This window comes from Schistocerca piceifrons, chromosome 3, assembly GCF_021461385.2.
Source record: "Schistocerca piceifrons isolate TAMUIC-IGC-003096 chromosome 3, iqSchPice1.1, whole genome shotgun sequence".
In the NCBI taxonomy this organism is placed as follows: Eukaryota; Metazoa; Arthropoda; class Insecta; order Orthoptera; family Acrididae; genus Schistocerca; species Schistocerca piceifrons.
Window position 1 is genome coordinate 684,608,480 of NC_060140.1, and position 22,120 is coordinate 684,630,599.

Here is a 22,120-nt window from a genome sequence, read left to right on the forward strand (position 1 = left end):
GCGTTAGCAGCTGCGGAACGAGAGGTCCTTGGTTCAAATCTTCCGTCGCGTGAAAAGTTTATTTTCGCAAAGCTATGATCTGTCCGTTCTTTCATTGACGTCTCTGTTAACTGTAATAAGTTTAGTGTCTGTGTTTTGCGACCGCACCGCAACACCGTGCGATTAGTAGACGAAAGGACGTGCCCCTCCAATGGGAACCGAAAACATTTGATGGTCAACTTGTACACTTGGCGAATGGGTAAAAAGATTCTTCTACCTTGCCCGATTTAGGTTTTCTTGTGGATATGATAATCACTCCCAAAAAAGTGATCGCATCGGACGGACGGACGGACAGATAATAATTGTCTGAAAATAAAAACATTTCACTCGAGGGAAGACCTGAACTAAGGACCTCTCATTGCGCATCTGCTCATGCTAACCACGAGACCACGGCGCTCCTGAGCTCAGATTCTCCTTGATGTTACCTATCTTCGGCATGGACTACTCAGTTTGTATATGTATATTTTTTTCATAGTTCCACACAACTTCTTCCTGTTTCCTCCGTTGATTTGTGTTCAGTTTTTCAGGGCCTATCCTCTGTGCCAACTTATAACTAAATCTGAGGGGGGTGCGATGGGGAGGTTCCCTTGTAAGAAAAAAATACTTCCGTCGCAAAATTTTGCAGAAAAGATACAATGATCACGACAAATAAACTAATGTAAACGTATAAAGATGGCTTGTCAGGAAACATGAGATGTCATCGCGTAAAAATAAACTCCTATAAAAGCAATTGGTTGCAGCTAACTGATTATAAATCACCAATTTCAACAGTTGCTGTGTTCTAATACGTCTACAACAGATATGAATTATTTAGTAATGTTAATATGAGAAAGGATAGAAAAGCAAAATAAGGCGATGAGACAGACAATCTCAGGAGTAACTTCCCGAGTTTCTTTCGTTGACTGGATTGAAAACACTCGCGCACGGACCCAGCCCCCAGGCCGCTGGTTGCGCACTCGCGGTCTAGGGCATAAGACAGTTAATAAAATGTGGACGTTTTCAAATTGTTTTCACAGTTCACGTAACTGCCGCAGACGCGGAGCGAGCGGAAAATGCGAGGTGACGATTGACCATTTGTGACGCACGCGACGGCAATTCCACGCAGAGGACTTCAGCCTCCGCGTAGACAGCGGACCCGGATCGCGCGTTATGCGCACGTGTTCCAGTTTAAGCGCGGCGACTTGTCTTCTGCTGGCATCTCGTTGACTCAGCGGATGCGTTCAAGTCGCGTCTCAAGCGACGTACAGTAAAACCAAGCGTGGTCATTATGATCCTTAGTTGTACAACGCTCAGAAAACCCAATACGTTGCCTAATCATTAGTTCCTTCGTTCTATTGACAGCAGCAATATTTTTACGCTGATACTTAAATAACAGAATCGGTATGAGATATAATTGCAAGGTAACAGAAATCGATTTTTGGTTTGTTACGACCACTGTCAGTTACTAATCGATAGTGACCATATGCGGAGCATTTCAGTGAGATGACATTCAAGAATAAAACAAGTAAGGAACAGCTGCAGCAGTTACTCCTATCTAGTGTACACACGAGTAGCGGGAATTAGAACCTAATAAGGACATGATAAAAGAATCTAAGGACAACCAGGAAGAGAAGCCATTGCACTCTAGCTGCAAATACTCTGTAGTCGATATCTAATTGTACTAAATTACAACATAGCAGTTGCGTACTGCGAGGTCAACAGTACTATGTCGCTGTTTCTGTCTCTTTCTTGTCACTCACATTTTCAGCACGGCATAGATTTGAATGTCACATCATTTTTGTCTATTGCGCTAGATGAATTTTCGTTCTGCGATTGCACTGGCCGATACTAGTCTCTTGGGTTTCTCCACCTTCATACTTTCCCTGACTGATACTGCCATTTGGCGACTGTATCAAAGTGGATGCAGCTACACACGATAAAAAGAAGTATCGCGTTATACTGCACGCTTCCAACGCGAATTTCGACTGTATCTGTAAATTATTGCAGCTTTTATCACCTCTTAACAATTAATTGCCTAATAAATGATCATTCGTATTACTAATCCATGCCTTAAGGTTAATTTCAAATGATTTTTTACCTCAATTCATACAGTTCAGTAATTTAATTTAATTTATGTTTCCTAGTTCTATTATCTCTGCATTTTCAAAATTGTTTGTATTTCAAGATTATTATTTTCATCTTAAAGAGGTACAAACTTCCCTCACGTAGTTCCAGAAACAGCTCTCTGATGCACAGAGCTAAAATGTTCCCAGTTTCCGATCTTGGAGAATAAAAATACTCCAACTCGTCTTTTAATGGAGTCTGTAAAGTGAGCACTCGTGTTTTCTGTGAGAAAAACCGACCGTTGGGAAACAGTTGCAGCCTCTACGCAGTGACCAGCCGCCAGGTGGCAGCATCAGTCACGAAAAGCAGAAAGAAAGCGCAACCACAAAAACTAGCATCGGCGAGTGAAATCACAAAAAGAAAATTCATCTAGCGCAATGACAAAAGGTGTAATGACCTCCAAAACTGTCCCATGTATAAAGTGTGGTCTACACTTTGTCTACTGGTTGTGGTCCTCTTACAGTTCGAAGCTTTTTCAATTTGGTAATTGTTTCACTTTGTGTACTAAAATACGTTGCCTATATTGCGATTGTGACTGTAGCTTTGGGAAGGCATATTAAAATTAGTCGCAGTAACGCAACTTTCACGCCACTGTATCTCGTGTACGACTACAACACACTTGTATATGTTACAACTTGGCTTCTTCGATGGAATTTCGGACGCAACACGACAAACACGTGGCGTGTGAAGCCGCTGAGACGTCATCTGAGCGCGAAAGACAATCTGAGAAGCACCTGTCGAGTGGGAGGGAAATTCCCGACCAGAGTATACAGTGCAGCGGAGACGTGTTGGCAGCCCTGCTGGCCTGCACCGCGCAGCACGCGGTGTGCGCGTGGCTTTGCGCAAGCACGGCGCAGGCCAATGGGAGGCCGCGATCGGGCTCAATATAAGTGACCGCGCGGTGGCGCGCAAGCATTGAGTTGGAAGCCTTCGCAGCGAGAGGAAGAGTGTGTTGTGCCAGTCGAAAACGCCCAGTCCTGATTCGTTGGTAAGCATACCCTGCATCGACCGTCGAAGACAATACTTATTCCGTCCTCCAGTCCACCGTTACCAGCGAAAATGTACCTCGAAGGCTTGCCCCCGAGAGAACACATTTCGTCTGCTGCCCTATTCCCCCTTCCAGATTATGGGAACTTTCGTAAATGAATTGCTGCCCCGTTGTTTCCGTCAACGCCTGCATCAACCAAGGAACTACTGCGTACAGCCCAAACTCAAACGATGTACGAAAATGAAAACATTGTTTATTTCTGCAGTACATCGACACCTTTACCCGTATTTCCTTAGGTACTCTCGAGCATCCATCGGCGATCAGCATCAAGACATTCAGCACAAGAAGCGTTTCTTTAGCCTCCTTTTTCCTTAGCGGCGTAGCGGACACGTGCAGCGTTATCGATCGCGTTGGGGCCGCTGCCCTGGTGGTAAGGCAGGCAGAGTGGCACATTCCAGGCTGCTACGTGGCAGGGGAACGAATACTGACCCACAGCCACCTAGGTGCTGCGTTTGTCACTTACACACCGGCGTTAAGCAGAAAACGCGACAGCACCGGTATGAGCAACTGATTCTGCACTTTCACGAAACTCCAGAAGTAGTTACGTGAAGTACCGAAAGAGAACCAGCCACGTGAACATGTTTGATTTCATTAGCGTTTGTAGTAAAAATTGCTGTTCTTATATTTTTGCCAGAATTGAAGACTAGAATGTGTACACACATTGAATTAAATTTTTCGCTCTTAGTGCAATGTGAAAGGAAGGGAAGAAGGCGACTTGATTGGTTCAATAGTCTATGAATTGTTTGCAGTGTAAACTTGTCAATCTTGAACAGTTGAAATAGCATTTATCAAATATTACCCCAGAAACCACAGCTCGGAAGAACAGCTGCACATTTTGCACATATTGTGAATTATCTGGACTACCTTGGGAAAAATGTAGACCAATTACTTCCCCTCCCCCCCCTCTCTCTCTCTCTCTCTCTCTCTCTCTCTCTCTCTCTCTGTGTGTGTGTGTGTGTGTGTGTGTGTGTGTGTGTGTGTGTGTGTGTGTGTGTGTGTGTGTTTTCTCAATCGAATCTTCGCCCATAAAATAATAGTAATTTCTATTTGCAGTTGTTTTCGCCTCTGAGTTGTGAAAGATGCTGTCGCCATTAATGCTTGAAGCTGCAGCCGTAGAAGAGCAGCCCCCACCCCCTGGCTTGCAGCGCCTTTGGGCTCGGAGGGGCACCCTAACTGTCCCACCCCCTCCTGAGGAGGAATTGCTCGAGGACATTTTCCCTCCAGCACAGGTAAGTGCAGAAACTGCCTGAGAATTCGTTGATTGGAAGAGGATCTGCGAATCGAAATATGCATAGTTCGAAGCTGTAGCGTCAGTTTTTCAGTTCCGATTCGGGAGGGGGAGGGGGGGAGGAACATTGTTAATTGTCGCGGCAGTAATATTACACTTATGTCAAATTAATGGATTTTAATTTTTGGCGAGAATTTAAGTTCTGGTCGAACTGTGATTTTAATCGTAAGCAAACGTGTAGCCGCTGTGGAACTTCGAGAATTTTTTTATACCTATTATATTTAAGGTTTGAGGAAGAATATTGCAGAGTACAGAATCGTAGAATACAGGTTGTAATGCGAACAACAGCTTCTTTATGTGCTTCCGCTACTTATTTAAAATACGTCCACATCACACTCCTGCATACATGGGTCTCAGATAAAATAAAGTTAATAATAAACTCTTATGCAAGGCACGCGTAATTGCTGTTCCAGCTCGTTACTAGTGGAAAGCTACTTACGTTGTCTTCTGCCTTAAACATCATGATTAACTTTCGTAATTATAGTAGCACTTCCAGGCGTTATCTCAAATGGGCTTTTCATAATACCTGTCTTTGTCGACCATAGCACTCAGAATCATTTATTGTTTTACCTATTCCTTGTTTTACAATTGTGGCCAGCTACCAATTCTTTGTTCCTTTTAATATATTTTTTTTTTTTTTTACAATCGTATTGACCAACTAGGATCACGTAACAACTTCAGTTCCTCTTCTTCCTTTGTTGTTGTTTTCCTGTTTTTCCAGTATTCCCTCATTTTCTCCCCATGAGGTCTCTTTCTTTTCTTCTGTCCATGTTGTTCCCGATTTTTTATTTCTTCTGCTTTGAAAGCCTTCCAAATTTAGTATTTTGTTTTAAAACGGTTTCTTTCTGCTATTTCTGATTCTTTGATGTTGTTTCTTTCAAGATCTTTTCTTACTTCTGTAATCCATGCTATTGTCGATTACTTCTTCCAGAAATAGAGGAGTATTTGTTTTGTTAGTCTATTTCCATCCATTCGAAAGAGATGTCCAAAAACGGTTATTCTTCGTTTGGCCATTACTTCAGATATTTTCTCTCTATTTTTGTAGATCTCCTCATTACTTCCTATTGTCCAACCATCTGCAGCTTTCATTGCACCGATTATGTTCCTTTTTAATTATTGTTAGTGCTGTTGTTGCCTTTGCTTTTTGTGTATCGTAGCAAACGTAAATATTAATTTAGTAAACTTTGTAAATATTATTTCCGTCCAAGGACATTGATGAAGCATAGGCATATGCTGTTTTTATTTTCAGTTTACAGTCCGTCGTAATTATGTAAATGTTGTTTAAGATTAAAATTACTGCCTCAATCGTGTTATTGGTTGTAGGAAATATGCTCTAAGAAAGCAAACATACAACGCATCTGCAAGTCTTCGGACTTCTATGAAACATTATGACGGCACAGTTGCTCCGAAATAGCTAACACGATGTAAATGCATTCCAGGCAGACTAAGCGTTTAATCACGCCGTTCCTGGAGAGGTGTCATACAGCGCGGGAGTGGTTTCTCTGCGAAGAGGGAGTGCACGTGGAGGGGTGGGGGAACGCAAGAGTCCAGAACATTCTCACGGCGGCGCGCCGCTTCCTGGCTGGAGCAGCGTGCCTTGTGGCAGTACGCTGTCTCAGTGGGTTGGGAGGGGAAGAAGGGGAGGGGTACACGAATTCATTGACTACTGTTTGAGCGATAATGAGTAAGGTCACGGTGGGGAGGGGAGTGTGTCAGCTGGTTTATCTGGTCTGCGTGTGTACGCTTCTTCCGTATACTTCACGCTGATTGTACACACTGTATTTGTGACGCGGCGCAAGGCGATAAAGGTTGGCCAGAGCCCACGTGCACAGCAGAAATATTTGCCTCACATAGAGGCAGCGCTCTATAACGCATTGACAGCTTCACTTGAAGGGAACAGAAACAGCGTTACATTAAAGTTCCTGACGAGTCCTCCATCTGTTGACAGAACTGCGAACGAATTATCTAATGACATACCGGTATGTGTAAACTTGGGTTCGGGTTTCGCAAACAGTCATTTGACCTTTACGTATTGTTACGTAGCTCAAATGGTGGTTGTGCTTGCTTGCGGAGGGCGGGAAACTTAGCAGCATACATACTGGCTTGCTACGCTTGATTTCTGTACTCTTACTAGGTACTATACATCGTAAGGTTCCTTCCAATATCATTAGATTGTGCTCTTGAACAAGCGAAGATATGACGAAGCAGGTAGAAAATGACAGCGGTTCTCAGTAACTGAACACAGCAAAAATTATCGGGTCTTGCTTTGAATCTGTCATTCAAAGTGCCCCCACCCGGCAGCAATTTCTGGGTGCTGCACGAGTTGCACTCCAAATCAAGGAAGCGACGAAGGAGATTCGGTATCATGACAGAAGGATCGAACATTAAGAATAGACGTGACAAATCTGAAGGCAGCGGTAAATCTTAACATTTGTCATACAGCTACATCTTTTATCTCTGCAAATGTTTTGTGTTTGTGAAAAACATTACATTAATACCTGTTCCATAGATCATGAGTACGACATTTCGTAATGACGTGGAACGTGTCAATTTAAAATAAGTTTTCTTTACACGATATATTTTTTATTTATTTTTTAAATTGCTACTTCTACTCAATATATGAATTTTGAGATATGAAGGAGTTGTCATTCAGAAATTCTATTACTTTGTTTTTAAATGCCGTTTGGCTATCTGCCGAACTTTTAATGCTGTTTAGTAAATGACCAAAGATTTTTGTGGTAGCGTAATTCACCACTTTCTGAGCCAAAGTCAGATTTAACACAGAATAGTGAATATCATCCTTTCGTCTAGTGTTGTAGCTATGTACTTCACTATTTCTGGAGTGCGGTGGTTGCTAACAGTTTCATAAGTGAATGTATGCATTGCGGAGATACTGTGACTATCCGGATTTCCTTAAGTAAATGTATGCAAGGTGATCTTGGATGGGCGCCATCTATTATTCTGACTACACGCTTTTGTAAGATGAATTACCCCAAAATATAATGCCATAGGACAGCAATGCATGAAAATAGGTACAGTAGGCTAATTTACTGACATGTATATCACCAAAATTTTCAATAACCCTAATAGCATGAATAACTGAACTAAACGTTTCAGCAGTTCAACGTGTTTCTTCCAATACAATCTTGTCATCGATGCACTCGCCTAGAAATGTTGAATGTTCTGCCATAGCAACGGATTTCCGTTCAAAATCTATATTGATCAATGGTGTTATGTCATTTACTATACAGAGCTACATATGCTACGTTTTCTCAAAATGTAGGGACTCCATTTGCAGAGGACGTCTTAATAATTTTCTGAAAGACGTAGTTTACAAGTTATGTTTGTTGGGTGTGATTACTATACTTGTGCCATTGCAGGTCATTAATATGTATTATAACGCTTGCTTAAAAACGCATAACACATCAATTTTGGGACGCCTTGTGTAATTACCCACCTCCCTTTCCCCCTCCCTCCACTAGTCTGTAATTTTGACAATAGTGAGCTGATTCTTGGGTCAGAGTTAAGGGACTTAGAGCAATGAGAGATTTTTAAGGTCGTTGATTACTATTCTTTGTAGCTGTTTCAATGTAAAGGTGTTTCCCCTAATCGATCAGGAAAACAGGAATTAGTGCGGAACAGACTGCGCGTATGTGCATTGAAACTTATGGCATTACTGCCTCCTGCGATTTCTATCATCAGTTTAAAGTCGCTGTACGTACGGCAAAGCGCAATGGCATCTTTGTCTCGAAAGTGTGTCACAACTGCGGTAGATCACTTACGGTACTTTGCTCTATAACAGCCAAACTACGTTTCTTCTAAGACTGCTGAGAGCGGCATTAGGTTTTACGAAACGATTTCTGTTTCTAACAAGACACTAAGATAGTCTAAGGCAAAAATTTGCTGAACTATGTTAGCTACTATGAAGCGACAACAGCCAAAGATACAATTTTCTTAAAGTTTTTTCCAAGTTTCAAATCGATACGTTGTAGCGTCGTGAAAGGCTCTTCTTGCATCAAATTTTAGTACATTAAATTGTCTCATTTTATAACCTAGTAACTAGAAACGTAATGCCGGAACTGCCAAATGCACAGATTTACGACCTAATGACCATGTACAGCCTATATGGAATTAAACAGTAGTCCCTCAGTGGTAGTTCTTTCCAGGGAAGAGAATGAACATTCTGGTTTACTGCCTGGACTGGAACGGCCAGGGAAAGGACCGTTATCCCTTGTGGCAGCGGGCGATAGGCACAAAAACCGCCTCCCTCTGCCTGTCCATTGTGGGCTGCATTCCTGGAGCGAGCTTGCCAGCATTGCACTGGAAGTATTTCTTGCCATCTTGTTTCCCTACCAAAAGACTAAAACCACGTTTTGCACACGCTCGCTCAGATGATTGGAAACAGGTCAGCACCTCTCCACCTTTGTTTCAAGCGTTTCTGAGCTAGACGCTAACGGCTTCAGATGAACTGACTTACCCCAGTTTTTCTGTTTGGACAAATACTGTTATTGTCGAAACTCCCGTCGTTGAGGTCGGATGGTTTCCGACTTAGTTTCTCCTGAATACGAGTGTAGATAGTATTTGTACTGCCTTCCTAAATCGACATCAGTTAACAAGTTGGGTTGTTTTATTAGACAGATGCAGGTCTTCATAGTTAGGCAAGCTCCAGCTGCTTGGCGCCAGTGAGATATACTAATCCGAAGTCATCTTTAATCTTCGCATGTGGAAACCACACTTAAAACTAAGAAGACGTTCTGTTTTTGTTGGCGCCGGTTAGCTCACGTGTCAAAATTCACCTAAATATAACTGGCGCCTGTAAAACGTGAGACACATCCGAACTGATTGCTGGCAAGATGCTTGGCCAACGTCCCTCCTTGCGTAACATTCTCGACTGCGTTACAGAGGCCTTCTCGGTACTGAAATATGTAACACTGCATCTTTAAGGATGAATTGTTTCCGTCAACTGATTACATCTGACATTCCAAAGACATTGCGTAGTCTCGTACTTAACATAGTTCAGCGAATTTTGTTGGATGGGAGTCAGTGCACCACGGTGTTTCTGGAATGTTTTTAATACCGATTGTTTCGCTCTATTACTTTGGAATATTCTTTCGCTTTGGTATGCAGAACAGGACAGAAAGTACTTGCAATAAAGTGTGACCTTGCCAGCGTCACATATCTTACAAGGGCTCCCCATCGCACCCCTCTCAGATTTACTTATAAGTTGGCACAGTGGATAGGCCTTGAAAAACTGAACACAGATCAATCGAGAAAACAGGAAGAACTTGTGTGGAACTTTGAAAAAATAAGCAAAATATACGAACTGAGTAGTCCATGCCGAAGATAGGCAACAACATGGATCGTCTGAGCTCCGGAGTGTCGTGGTCCTGTGGTTAGTGTGAGCAGCTGCCGAACGAGAGGTCCTTGGTTCAAGCCTTCCCTCGGGTGAAAAATTTAAATTTTTATTTTAATTTTATGTGACAAACGCTTATGTTTTCATCAATTTTTTGGGAGTGATTATCACATCCACAAGAAAACCTAAATCGGGCAAGGTAGAAGAATCTTTTTACCCATTCGCCAAGTGTACAAGTTAGGTGAGTCGGCAACATATTCCTGTCATGTGACGCACATGCCGCCACCAGTGTCGTATAGAATATATCAGACGTGTTTTCCTGTGGAGGAATCGGTTGACCTATGACCTTGTGATCAAATGTTTTCGGTTCCCATTGGAGTGGCACGTCCTTTCGTCTACTAATCGCACGGTTTTGCGGTGCGGTCGCAAAACACAGACACTAATTGCCTATATTGCACATGGACTACTCAGTTTGTGTATTTTGCTTATTTTTTCATAGTTCCACACAACTTTTTCCTGTTTTCTCGATTGATCTGTGTTTAGTTTTTCAAGGCCTATCCAATGTGCTAACTTATAACTAAATCTGAGGGGGGTGCGATGGGGAGGTTCCCTTGTTAGTCAAAATTTGTTGCTGTAAGTAAATGTCATTAATGACATTAATCATTCACTGTGTTTATAGATAGAATTAACGAAAGTAAATGACCAGCAAGGGAATGTAATCGAATTACATCCAGTGATGCTGAAAAGGATTTAATAGGAAATAAGACGCGGAAAGTAGTAGACGACTTTTGCTATTTGGGGAGCGACTGACGATGACACAACTACAGAAGTATAATATGCAGACTTGCTGTAGCAAGAAAACATTTTTAAAAAAGAGGTTGTAATATCTAATGTAAATTAAGGCCTAGGAAGTCTGTACTAAATGTTTTGCCTGGAACGTAGACTTGTACGAAAATAAAACATGGGCGACAAAGAAATTTATTGCTTAAATTGACTAAAGCAAGGGATCGGCTGAGACGACAAATCCTTAAGCAGCAAGGAAGCAACACGGCATAATTATCACAATTCGCAGATTAAATGAAAGTTGGTGAAATAAAGTAGACTACGCAACATGGCTGGTACATTGAAAATTTGAGACTACTGCAGCAGAATGAAGCTTTTATATCTAACGCCGGCCTAAAACTGCCTACATTTTCTATGATGTACATATTGAATATGGCGCTATTGATTACGGTAACTGACAAAGCATTTGCAAAGTGGTGGCATAAAAATTCCGTGAAAGTTAAACCAACGGCGTGATGTACTACATGTAACACGATTAAAGTATCTCTGAAGTTTTCGGAGAACGGGCCGGTTGGTGGTTCGGATTAAGATTCCAGAAAACTGATAATTTGGCAGCAGAACGTATAGACTTCCCATAGGAAGACAAATATTGTGGAAGTGGAAGTCGTTGAGACCATTAGATGCAGAATCTTTGTGGGAGAGAGAATTATTGAAAAGTCATTGACCCGCTGTAAATTTTGGATGCGAGTTTACTCAGATAGTTGGCGATGATAATCTCTGGTTGACCATAATCCATACTTAATCGATTCACCGTCGTGAGATATTGAATAACGAGTGAGCCGCACAATATTCCGGCGGATATTGATACCCTTTATGTCTTTGCCGCACACAAAGTAGCCTTTTCTTCTCCTGCTCTAGTAAAGGAAAATTAACATTTCTTTTATTTGCTTCCGTTATCAATCCTGTACTGGTGAACGGTACCGTTATCGGAAACCAAGACAAAGTAAAATAGAAAACGAACTGGCTAGATAAAAACGCCGGAAACTTTACATTCTGGGCTATAAAAAAGAAACGTAAATAACTATTTTGCAACGAGTGCCAATGATCCCCCGTTTAAACATTGTGAAAATTGCTAGTGTGACTTTTAACTCAAGAGTCAAAATGACTTCCATAAAAGCCGCAAGTTCCTCTTATGTTGTAAAGAACACAAAAACGAACTCGGCTCAGAGCATTTCATAGAGAGAGATGCCAGTAGTTCTGAGAGAGACAAAAGAAAATAACAGAAAATACTGCTGAGTTCATGCGTCGCATCCTGTCACTTTGGATCGAAATTAATAGTAGTTTAACTTATCACTCCACGTTGGTCCTTAATCGTTATTGAAGTGCGACAAATCACATTTGCTGGTGAGAATCTACCCATAACGAGTCGGCGCAGGGGAGGAACCTAATAGTCTCCATTTTGCAATAAGAAACAGGTTGCTAAGAAAGATTGAAAAGAACACAATTCGCCTAATAGTTATTGCTCAAGTTCCCATAACTGCCACGTTAGTAGTTGTCTTCACTAAGACAAGCTAACAGGCATTTATTACCCTACTTGAGAGAGCTTAAGACAGTTATGATAAAGCACATTTTAATGTGCTTTATGCTTATATGTGGATTTCTACTATATTAAGTGGTACTGAAGGTATATATTTGCTAGGGCCAAGCATTTGATGAGAATAAATTTAGTAATTAGCAGTAGGCATTAAGTAATGTATGTCTATTGCAGATGTAATTAGCTGCACGTATATTGAAGCGGCAACCGTACATAGGATTGATTATATTTGGCAACACGAGCGCTACTTTTAGTACTAGTGACCAGTGTGGACACTTAACCGTTACGCCGGAAACTCCAGACAAGCATGTTATGAATAGCAGCGTTAGGACGCCAGACATTTGCACGTCAGTGTTCGGTAGGCGGCATGCATCCGATTTTTGACCCCGTGAAAGATGGAGGGGAGGCTACATCATATTAAACACCCCCACCATTATGGAGATGATGCACTGCTGTATTAAATGCAGCGAATAACAATGATACCTGCTGGTATACCCAATTTCTAAGTGTACAAAATCTCGTGTACAGATATGTATCACTGTTTTTAATTTCTGTTCAAAAAAGCGTTACATCTACAATTCAAATACGTCATGTTGTAAAGTAAACACGGCACTAGGAGCAGTACAGGGAAATACTGTATGATTTAGAGCAGACTGGTATATAAAAGAATGAAATGTGAAGAGAAACATATGAAAAACAGAACCATATCATCAAATAAATAGACATATGACTGAAGTCAAACAGCAATATTAATTTTTCATTTTCCTTTCTTGTGAAAGCTTCTGTTGCTGATTGTTCTGATGCTGTAATTTTATATGTTCTGAATATGTTGCTACGAGTTTCACTATGAAACAGATTCAGGAATTAAGGCTCAGAATCATTAGCAGAGTTAGACATCCATAACAGCACACCTTTCCTGTGAAGTGTGAACGAGTAATATGTTATTTGGCTGACATGTACCAGTTATTTTTTTCAATGTTAGTTACGGTACACTGATCGTTATGAGATTACTGGTTCTTCCTAAAGAAATGAGAACACTTAATACTGAAATGAAGGAGTGTCCATGACAAATTGCACGATAATGAGTGATTGTAGACTTTCAGCTGGCTCTGAGTATTATAAACACTTAGTAAAGTACAGCCATTTATATGAAGTTCTGACATTTCTTAATTCCAGAAACTTTAGCCTACCTATAACACCAATCTGAATCACAGAGTGTGATGTAGTAAATTAAGTAGACTTTGGGTGAATTCACTTTGCATATGTTAATATTACTAACAAGTTATAGAAATATTTTAATAGAGTATGTTCAATCTGTGAAACCTTCTGTGGAATGTTTTCTTTTCTCTCTCTCTCTTTTTTTTTTTAAAAAAAAAAAAAAAAAAAAAAAAACAACGTGTACTGTAAAACTTGCACATCAAAGATGAGCATAATTGTGTGTCACATACAGCCCTGTTCTGTGTTCATTATTAATTAGGCTAGGATAATTCATGTATAGGAAAGAGGTACAACAAACATACTAATAGAGCTGAAATAAAAAATGGTTTACAGTTTTATAGTTATTGATCATGGAAAAAACATTAAGAGATTTTTGTAACTTCTTTGGACTTAAGCATAATTATAATGTAGTAAAACTTGTGAATAATGGACATCTATAGGGATTCACTTAAATAGTGTCTCATACTGAATATAGAAAAGTATTGTATTATGTTATACTACAGAAGTAAATTAGTAGACAAGTATCTTTATTGAAGCTCAGTTCTGCATTAACAAGTCCACTCACACTAGTATAATTCAGGCTTAAAATTTTTCATGCATTCTGGGATGTTGATTTGAAGTAATCATGTATAACTTTCCTGAGACAGAGTGCCATTTATACTTGTCTTCTCAGTATGTTTCAACTGCTAACATTAAACTCATTCCCTCTTCATAACTTCTTACTAAAATTTTCTTACATCTTCGGATATCTGTTTACTTGAAAGTGGATCAAAGCGCGGTTCAGCTACATCATTATCATCTGCATCCTCTTGCCCATTCTTGACATTGATGAAGCACTTGTATGAGTTCACTTATGTTAGTTTGTGAACTTCCTGTGAACAGTCCCTCATTGATAATATCACATCCCTCAGGTCCCTCAAATTCCTCTATTAAAGTCTGAAGTTGATGCTCATGTTTCTTTGACATCATCATCAATTGATAAAGCATGATCATAAAAATGAATGCTGCCTTCTTTAAACCATTGCTGATTGTAGTAGATGTTACTTGTTTCGAGGCAGAAGAAATCCACAGAAGTGCGTCCAATACACTGACAGATTTTGTGAGTTTTTATCCAGATTCGACATTGTCCATTCAAGACAAAATGTGTGTCAACACTTTTCGCCTGTTGAACACTTTTGAAAATTGAATATCCCCTTATCCAGTGTTTGGCGAGGTGAAGCTGAATTTGGCTTCAAAAAGGTTATTTTCACATTTTCTAATGCTGGCTCGGTATGAGATGTGGTGTTATCCATAAACAGAATCACTTTCCTCCTTAATCTTTCCATTCTTCCATCTTAAATGCCAGCAACTATTTGTCATTATTGCTCTCATCATCCAAGATTGTTCACTAGCATACCACACCATGTTCATTTTACTCAAATCAATACCCTTGAAACATTTACGCTTTGCAGCCTTACTAATAATTAAAGGCTTTTAAAATTTGTCTGTCACATTAACACGGAGTAGAAGTGAGTCGTTCTTTCAAAATTTTCTCTCCTGGACAGTTTCACCTTTGAATGCCACTGTTTCCGAAGAAAAGACCAGTCTTGTGACAGTTTAGATTTTTGTTTCTTGATAACCTCACAAATTCCTGCTACCCATTATTTGCAACTCCAATATGTTTTGGTCCACTGAACTGGGTTCACCACACACACTTAGAAAAGGGGTGCTGTGTTGGTCCTAAATTTGTCAAGACAAGGTACAGATGCTTTAAAGTCATGAAGTTCTAACTCCAGGGTGATTGAGAGTACTTTTCTGTGGATTAGTGCCCCATTAACTAGCAAGTTAATGCTGTGAGTATGACAGAACCATTCAAAACTCAAATTACAAACTTTTAAGCCCGATGTGTTGGTAAGATTATCATTTCTAGTCCACAATTTTACAATGTCCTTTTTGTTTCTTAAAATGTTACTGATGTGTGTCTTTTCCAACAGCAAACCTCATGGCCATATCTCTTAACACTGAGCTTTTCATTTTTGTAGGTTCTGATGATACCAACCTTTTCATTCGGCCTTAACCATTTCCATTTTTATGACACATTAGCACAATAGAACGTAAGTTCTCTTCCTTGAAGACGGGAACAGTAGGCATTTTTAAATTACAGAATTTTCAGATGCATGATAATGATTATCGTCTTTTAGTTTACAACCATCTTTTTCTTTCACACTGTCCGTTACATGCAAGCTCTAATTGCTGTTGGGGTTTATATTGCAATGTCTGTGTACACTATTAAGAATGTCCACTATTCAGAAGAGTTTTACCATAAGTGCTAATGTTATTTTGCAGGGGAATTTTATAACGTCCACTATTGGGAAATGTCTGTTAAGGAGAAGTTACCGTGTAGTAATAATTGACAGTTTACCAACTTTCTGTTGGAACTGTAATGTTAAGACTGCTCAGCCTCATGTAATGCATGCAAACACAAAAGTGAGCTGTAAAATTTTTACAGGCTGAAGATGAACTGCCAGTGAAGCCACGCTGTTGCAGCCCACAACCTGTTCATGCTGCTCCTCAGTTGTGTGAAATTTGTCAGGGAAAGGTAAGAATCCATCAGGTTGTTATATAGGTATATTTTAAAATGTTGTTTAATCTTTTATTTCTCTAATGGAAGTACTGAATTGAATGCTATTTATTTCTTGCTGGAACCCAGGGTTCGGGAGTATTGTGATCCTCCACAATTAACTCTGCAGACAGCCTTGTAAGGTTTCTCCAACGCCTTACAAGTGCCTGTGCGTGTAATTGCTAGTTTCACTCTGGTTTCCCCTCAACAAGTTTTGAGCTTGATAAGATCTTTCAGAAAAATCAGCTGAAATTATCCCTCATGTTGACAATTCAGTAATGCACATAGCTTAGGTGTACATTTGTAAATACTAATTTAACCCATGTGAAATTTTATGATTGAAGTTAGTTTTGGTGGTGTTCTCCAGCCTAGCTACAAAAATGTTGATTCTTGTTTCAGGATGCATATACTGAAAAGAGTCAGTCGCTGTATCTAGATGGCGCAATTCTACGAGACATTCCAGCTCGCTATGTTATACCTGCTCTCAAACCACATGAGATTCCAGCTGTGGGAGTATGGGTAGATCCTCGTATAGTGCCAGGATTCCGATACAGAGTCCATCCTCTGTCATCCCAGGTACAAAAAAAAAAAAAAATTAATTTTAAAAAATGTGCCAAACAAATGCTCTAAATATTCCAGATACTTCTGGAATAATATTAAATTCAATGAATCTCTCTCACTTCTGCCAAAGTAGAATAAGTCGTGTACATTGCTTTGTATCTAGAACTGAACCTTTCTTGAAAAATGTTGTAAATATCTTTCCAGAGCACTAGAAGGCAAAAGTATCTGTTCGGTGGTAGAGCACTTGTGTTGGAAAGCATTGGCCGAGGTTATTCACGAAGATTAACATTCCAAGCTGATGAAAATAATCTCAATGAAAACTCTAATTACTTCTGGGCTGATTCAAACCCTGAGGGATTTGCTTTCGAAATAGAAGCAGTGTCTGCTGGAGACAAATTCACCTTGCATGATGCCAACCATCTTCCAATTGCTTCACTTGAAGTTCTACAGTGTCAGGTAATTCTTAGTGAAGGATTTAACCATTTTTATTCTATGTTTGATGCAAAGTATTTTTCGGAAGTTTGTTAAAATTTTTCTTAGCTTAAAAGCATTTTGCTTACAGTAATTGGTGAAATTTAAAATGCCTTGGTAAATCTTGCAAGTGCAATCACTTATAAACTCAATGTTCGTGGAAGGGCAATTTTGCAGAAATTCCTTAACCAGTTTATATGAATTTCACTGGATTTCATTTAATCTTATACAATACATAGAGTCGCCAACAATAATGTAAGGATATAATTCATTCAGATATGACTGTTGGTTTAGCAAAAATGTCTTTGAAGAAAGTTCTTCAGTACAGTTCATTAAAATATGTGCATAGATTTGGAATGCATCTCAAAAAATGTGCTAAAAATGTATCCCTCATTGTGTTTCAGAAACCACAAGAAGAAGTAAGACATACTGTTCTTGATGATGGTGTGGTAGAGAAGACCATCCGTGTACGTGCATTGTGCAAGGCAGAATGGTTCGATGATGGTCAAGCTCCACCGGTAGTGCCTGTGGATGGTCTGGCAATAGTAATCAGATCACGAGGTGCAGCAGCTGCCAATGTGGTTCGCCTTACTGATGTGCGTGTTGGCAGTCACCACAAACGTGGTTTCACCTTGGAGCCAGGAGTGGACGAAAGACTGAGGTGCATCACTGTACGCTGTGATGACATTCCTACTGCCTATACTGTCACAGGACTTGAGGCTTATGAACACCCTGTAGTAGGTGAGTATGTTATTAATTCAGTAATAGTTTTGGTGGTAAGACAAATGTAGCTCTGTCTAATGGTTTGAGGAAAAGTAAGGTACGATTCTTCTTTATTCATCCATTGTCGTGTAGTGTGTCTGTGGGAAATTACTGCACATGCCTTAATTTCAAAGACTGAAGTTACTGTAAGACTTCTTTTTCAATCATATTTGAGATCAAATGCTGAGAATAAATACAGGTAAATCCTGATTATGTGCAAATCTATCCTAAGGCACTCAAACCAATAAAAATGAATTTGTGTGTTGCATTTGCTCTTCTAAAGCACAAATAAGAACTTGTGTTATAGACTTTTGAAACTGACAGTAGCTACCAGTTTTTTTTCCCCCCTAGTGTATGCACCACAATTCAAACAAAGTATCCTGCATCGGCTGTATTACTGCATAGTACCCAATGATATCTTAGACCATTGTAGCAGGTATTAGCCAAGTATTGATACTGGATACTGAATTTTGCAACATGCTCAATTCTGTAGTGTGCAACACTTGCGTGGTCCTCACTATAGCAGAAATGAGGTATTTCAAGTGAACACCAATCAATTAGGCTTCAGTACATCATTGTCTGCACAAATGAATGTAATGCAGCAAGAGCCATCATTGGTTTGATGTTGGAGCAATTTGAACATATAGTCCACATCACAGTAAACTGGTAAACTTTGGTGACCAGAAAAAATCTTGCACACAATTTTCCATCATAATTTTCCTTGAAGCTGAACTAAGACATGAAAAACTGTGTATAAGTCAGCAATTATAATAAAAATTTCTGTCTGGATCACACTATCAACAATCATAAGACATTTACCTTCACCAACATATTTAAGCTAGTTAGCTGGAAGGAAAGATTGGTTCTTATTCTTTTTCCTCATAGATTTTTAGATATTGCTTTGATTAATGTTATCAGTTTACACGTTTTACTTAAACTGAAATTCAGGTAGAACTATGAAATTAAACTTCAAAGAATATTTATGCAGATAATTAGTTCTCATTCAAATTCTACAGTTTGTCTTGTGCCACTTAGTGTTGAGACTATAGTTACCAAAGGATGCTTCCACTATACTTCAGCAGTAATTTAGATGTTACCGTAGAGAGAGAGAGAGAGAGAGAGAGAGAGAGAGAGAGAGAGAGAGAGAGAGACTGACCGACCTTGTTTCTATTCTATGTTGAAGCTACAGAAGAAATTTCATTTCATTTTTGTTCATAGGTACATACGTTGACCCACGTATTGCACCTGGATTCTGTTACCGTGTACGCCCAGCTGGCAGCAAGAGGCACTTGTTCAGTGGACGTGCCCTTCGCTTGCTTAATATAGGCATGGGGTATGGAAAGAGAATAACATTTGCACCTGATCCTGACAACCTCAATGAACCAGCAAACTATTTCTGGAGTGATTCTCATCCAGATGGTGTGGGTTTTGAGCCAAGAGCTGTGCACACAGGTATGAGGTTTGCTGTTGTGGCAGATGGACAACGTGTGGGGGAGGCTTCTGTGTTCAGAGCTGATGCGGCTCAGCAGGAGGAGAAGCAAGAGCTGGTAAGTGACTAGTTGCTTGTTGACTCAGTTTATATGTTCCTCATTAATTAAGTAGTTAATTAAAGAAAATGCTTTTTATATTTTCATATGACATGTCCTGGGAGTCTTACCTCTGCATATCTGATTTCCTTGTATTATGATCACAATATTCTGAATACTTTTTCCAATGAGTAACTATTTGTTTCATAGCCATAACACAGTAAAAATGAAATGTGATAACATAACTGTATTATATCATATCTAATTTCCTTCATGACTTCAGCCTTCACTATTATTCCTGTTTCATCAGTATTCATTGTTAAAATTGGCTGTTAAGAATCATCTGCTATTGGTTTCTTTTATGCAAACATTAATGATCTCTGAGAAAGTAGGTAACTCTTGTCTTAAACAGGAGAATGTATTTTGGCAAAGATTAATTATCCAGTCATAGTAACAAATTGAAGCAAGTCACCTAAATTTTCATTTTGCATTCAGTCATAAGGAAGGGAAGGGATGTTGTTTATAACAGACACAGAGGTGGAAGTAGTCAAAATGAAAACTTTAGCTCTGTATTGTTTATCATCTGTCAGTTTCCTCAGTGTGTTATTTTGGAAAAAATGAAATGTGAAGTTACATTGAGCACAAGTTATTTACTTATAAATAATTTAACTTATAACTTGGCAGGTATTTATGTGCAGTAAAATGTGAGAAGTTGCGCAGCAATGAGGAAAGAGATTCTGTTTCTATTACCAGATTTTTTGCGAGATAATGCTCCTATAAGGTATTTTCTGCAGCAAATGGCTTACACAAATCATTAACTGCATGTTCTGGGCTTGGTGAAGACTGTGGGAAGGAAGGACTGATTTTACTTCACTCCTGACTTTCTCTATTAACTGAGCAGTAATTTTTCTCTTCCACTATTACATATTAACATTAAGTCCATGAAATTGTCTGAACTGTAAAATCAGTGACCATTTCAGAAAACACAACAAATTACACAAACAACTGCTTATTTACAAAGGAACACTGTGATGGTTGATTATTATTCCAGTGTTAAGTTGCTCTGTATTTCCATAAATTCTCTACAGACTATCACCAGGAACTACAATTTGTTACCTATATGATCACGTTCCAATCCCGTAACTTTAGCCTTTTAAAATGATCACAGTTGGATTTTTAAAAAAAATTCTTCGTTAACTTCTATCATTTAAATAGTTTATTTTAAATTGTTAAAACAAACGCCGTGCTGTAAACATTCATTCACTGGCACCATTACATTTGTGTTAGTTGTAGAATTATTGTTGACTTATTCACACTTGTCCCGTGACTTGGGCACTATGTGAGAGTGATGTAATGACAGTCCTGGAATGCTTCACATACATCATCATCATCTTTTTCAAACTTGCAATAATGACACAAATTGAGCTGTGGAGTGGACTTCCCCTGTGTTTTCTTGAGCTTTAGAGCACAAATGTAAACATGTTGGCAAATATATTTTACTCGTGCTCTAACACTTTTTTTCTTTTTTCAGGTGAAGCTCGGTAATAAGACTGCACTTACAAAATATATTCATGTGGATGTGACATGTCATGTGTCTTTGTCCTTGACTGATGCACCAGAGCCCCACGTTATGAGAGTATCAGGGACTGCTATTATTAGACGTGATCCTGGTCAGACTGAAGCCAAGCTAATTAAAGTGGAAAATGTTGGGCTGTCGTCACAACTCAACATTCTCTTTGTGATTCAAGAAACTCACCTGGAGTTTCATCCATTGTGAAGATTACATCCACAGTTATCTATTATGGATTGTTTTACAATGCAGTAAATTTTGAATCAGTATTCTGAAATCACTATGAAATAAGTCTGCTTAAATTTTTAATTGCAACATCTCATAATTATTTATCTTTTTATATTTAATGCATGTTAAAACTAGAGGACATATAAATTTCTCTGTTGCTAATGATCTGAAATGTAATTGCCTAAAATATTTATGTATCCAAATTATAACCTGAAAGATGATGTGTGAGTGGTGTTTCTCGATGTTGTTACTACAGGCATATCTTTTTAAGCCTAATCATTCCATATTGAAATACAGCAAAAATATCAGTTATATTATCAATGAAAACTATTGTATTTTTCAGTGTTAGTAACAAGAGGAAGTACTGGCATGAGAACTCGTTAAGAACTTTACGGCAGTTGATTCCAATTTTTGGTTGGAATTTTCAATATAACCAGTTCTTTATAAATGTCTTGTTTTGAAAGTTAAATATTTGTACTGAAAACAGTGCATGCTCAATATATTATTTATTTTTCAGTGGCCTACACATTTATTGTACTTTTTGAGCTGTTTTGTTGCACTGACTTTTAATTTAGTGCCAGTATGTTGCCCAAATCAGTGTTTTTACGTTTTGATCTGTATAACTGTTTTGTACAAATAAAGTTGGATAAAAGCAAAGTTTAAATCTTAAGTTTATTTGGTATTGTACTTCCTGTATCCTGCCAGTCCTTGAACATCAGTTCATATAAAATCTGTTGTGATGGGTAAGAACAATAATTAGTGTGCCTAAATCATGTCAGATGTTTGTACTGTGTAGGGGGTAAACAAAATCCAGGCTTGGAAAATGCACTGTATCTGGTAGACTGGTTCAGTTACAATTAGTGGATCAATCTACATAGATACTGTTGTATGTCCTTATAAATTGCTGGCTGAAAGTATGGAATGACTTAAAGGAACAGAACTCTTGGTAGATGCATCACTAGAGGCTTGATTACCAA

The 22,120-nt window shown here is 39.1% G+C and overlaps 1 protein-coding gene across 1 annotated transcript; it reads left to right on the forward strand.

Moving 5' to 3' along the window:
- Positions 1-2,992: 2,992 nt before the first annotated feature.
- LOC124789417 lies at positions 2,993-21,768 on the forward strand. Its single transcript, XM_047256761.1, has 8 exons — positions 2,993-3,130; positions 4,244-4,419; positions 15,915-16,004; positions 16,425-16,601; positions 16,791-17,042; positions 17,462-17,798; positions 19,038-19,366; positions 20,877-21,768. The coding sequence occupies exons 2-8, from the start codon at positions 4,270-4,272 to the stop codon at positions 21,120-21,122; spliced, it is 1,581 nt and encodes a 526-aa protein (XP_047112717.1). The 5' UTR covers positions 2,993-3,130; positions 4,244-4,269; the 3' UTR covers positions 21,123-21,768.
- The last annotated feature ends 352 nt before the right edge of the window (positions 21,769-22,120 follow it).

Bases quoted from the DNA above. Each gene is read 5' to 3' on its own strand.
- LOC124789417 (XM_047256761.1), top strand. From the start codon at position 4,270: ATGCTGTCGCCATTAATGCTTGAAGCTGCAGCCGTAGAAGAGCAGCCC. The intron at 16,005-16,424 runs GTAAGAATCCAT...TTCTTGTTTCAG, and splicing joins GTGAAATTTGTCAGGGAAAG to GATGCATATACTGAAAAGAG. The intron at 19,367-20,876 runs GTAAGTGACTAG...TTCTTTTTTCAG, and splicing joins AGGAGGAGAAGCAAGAGCTG to GTGAAGCTCGGTAATAAGAC.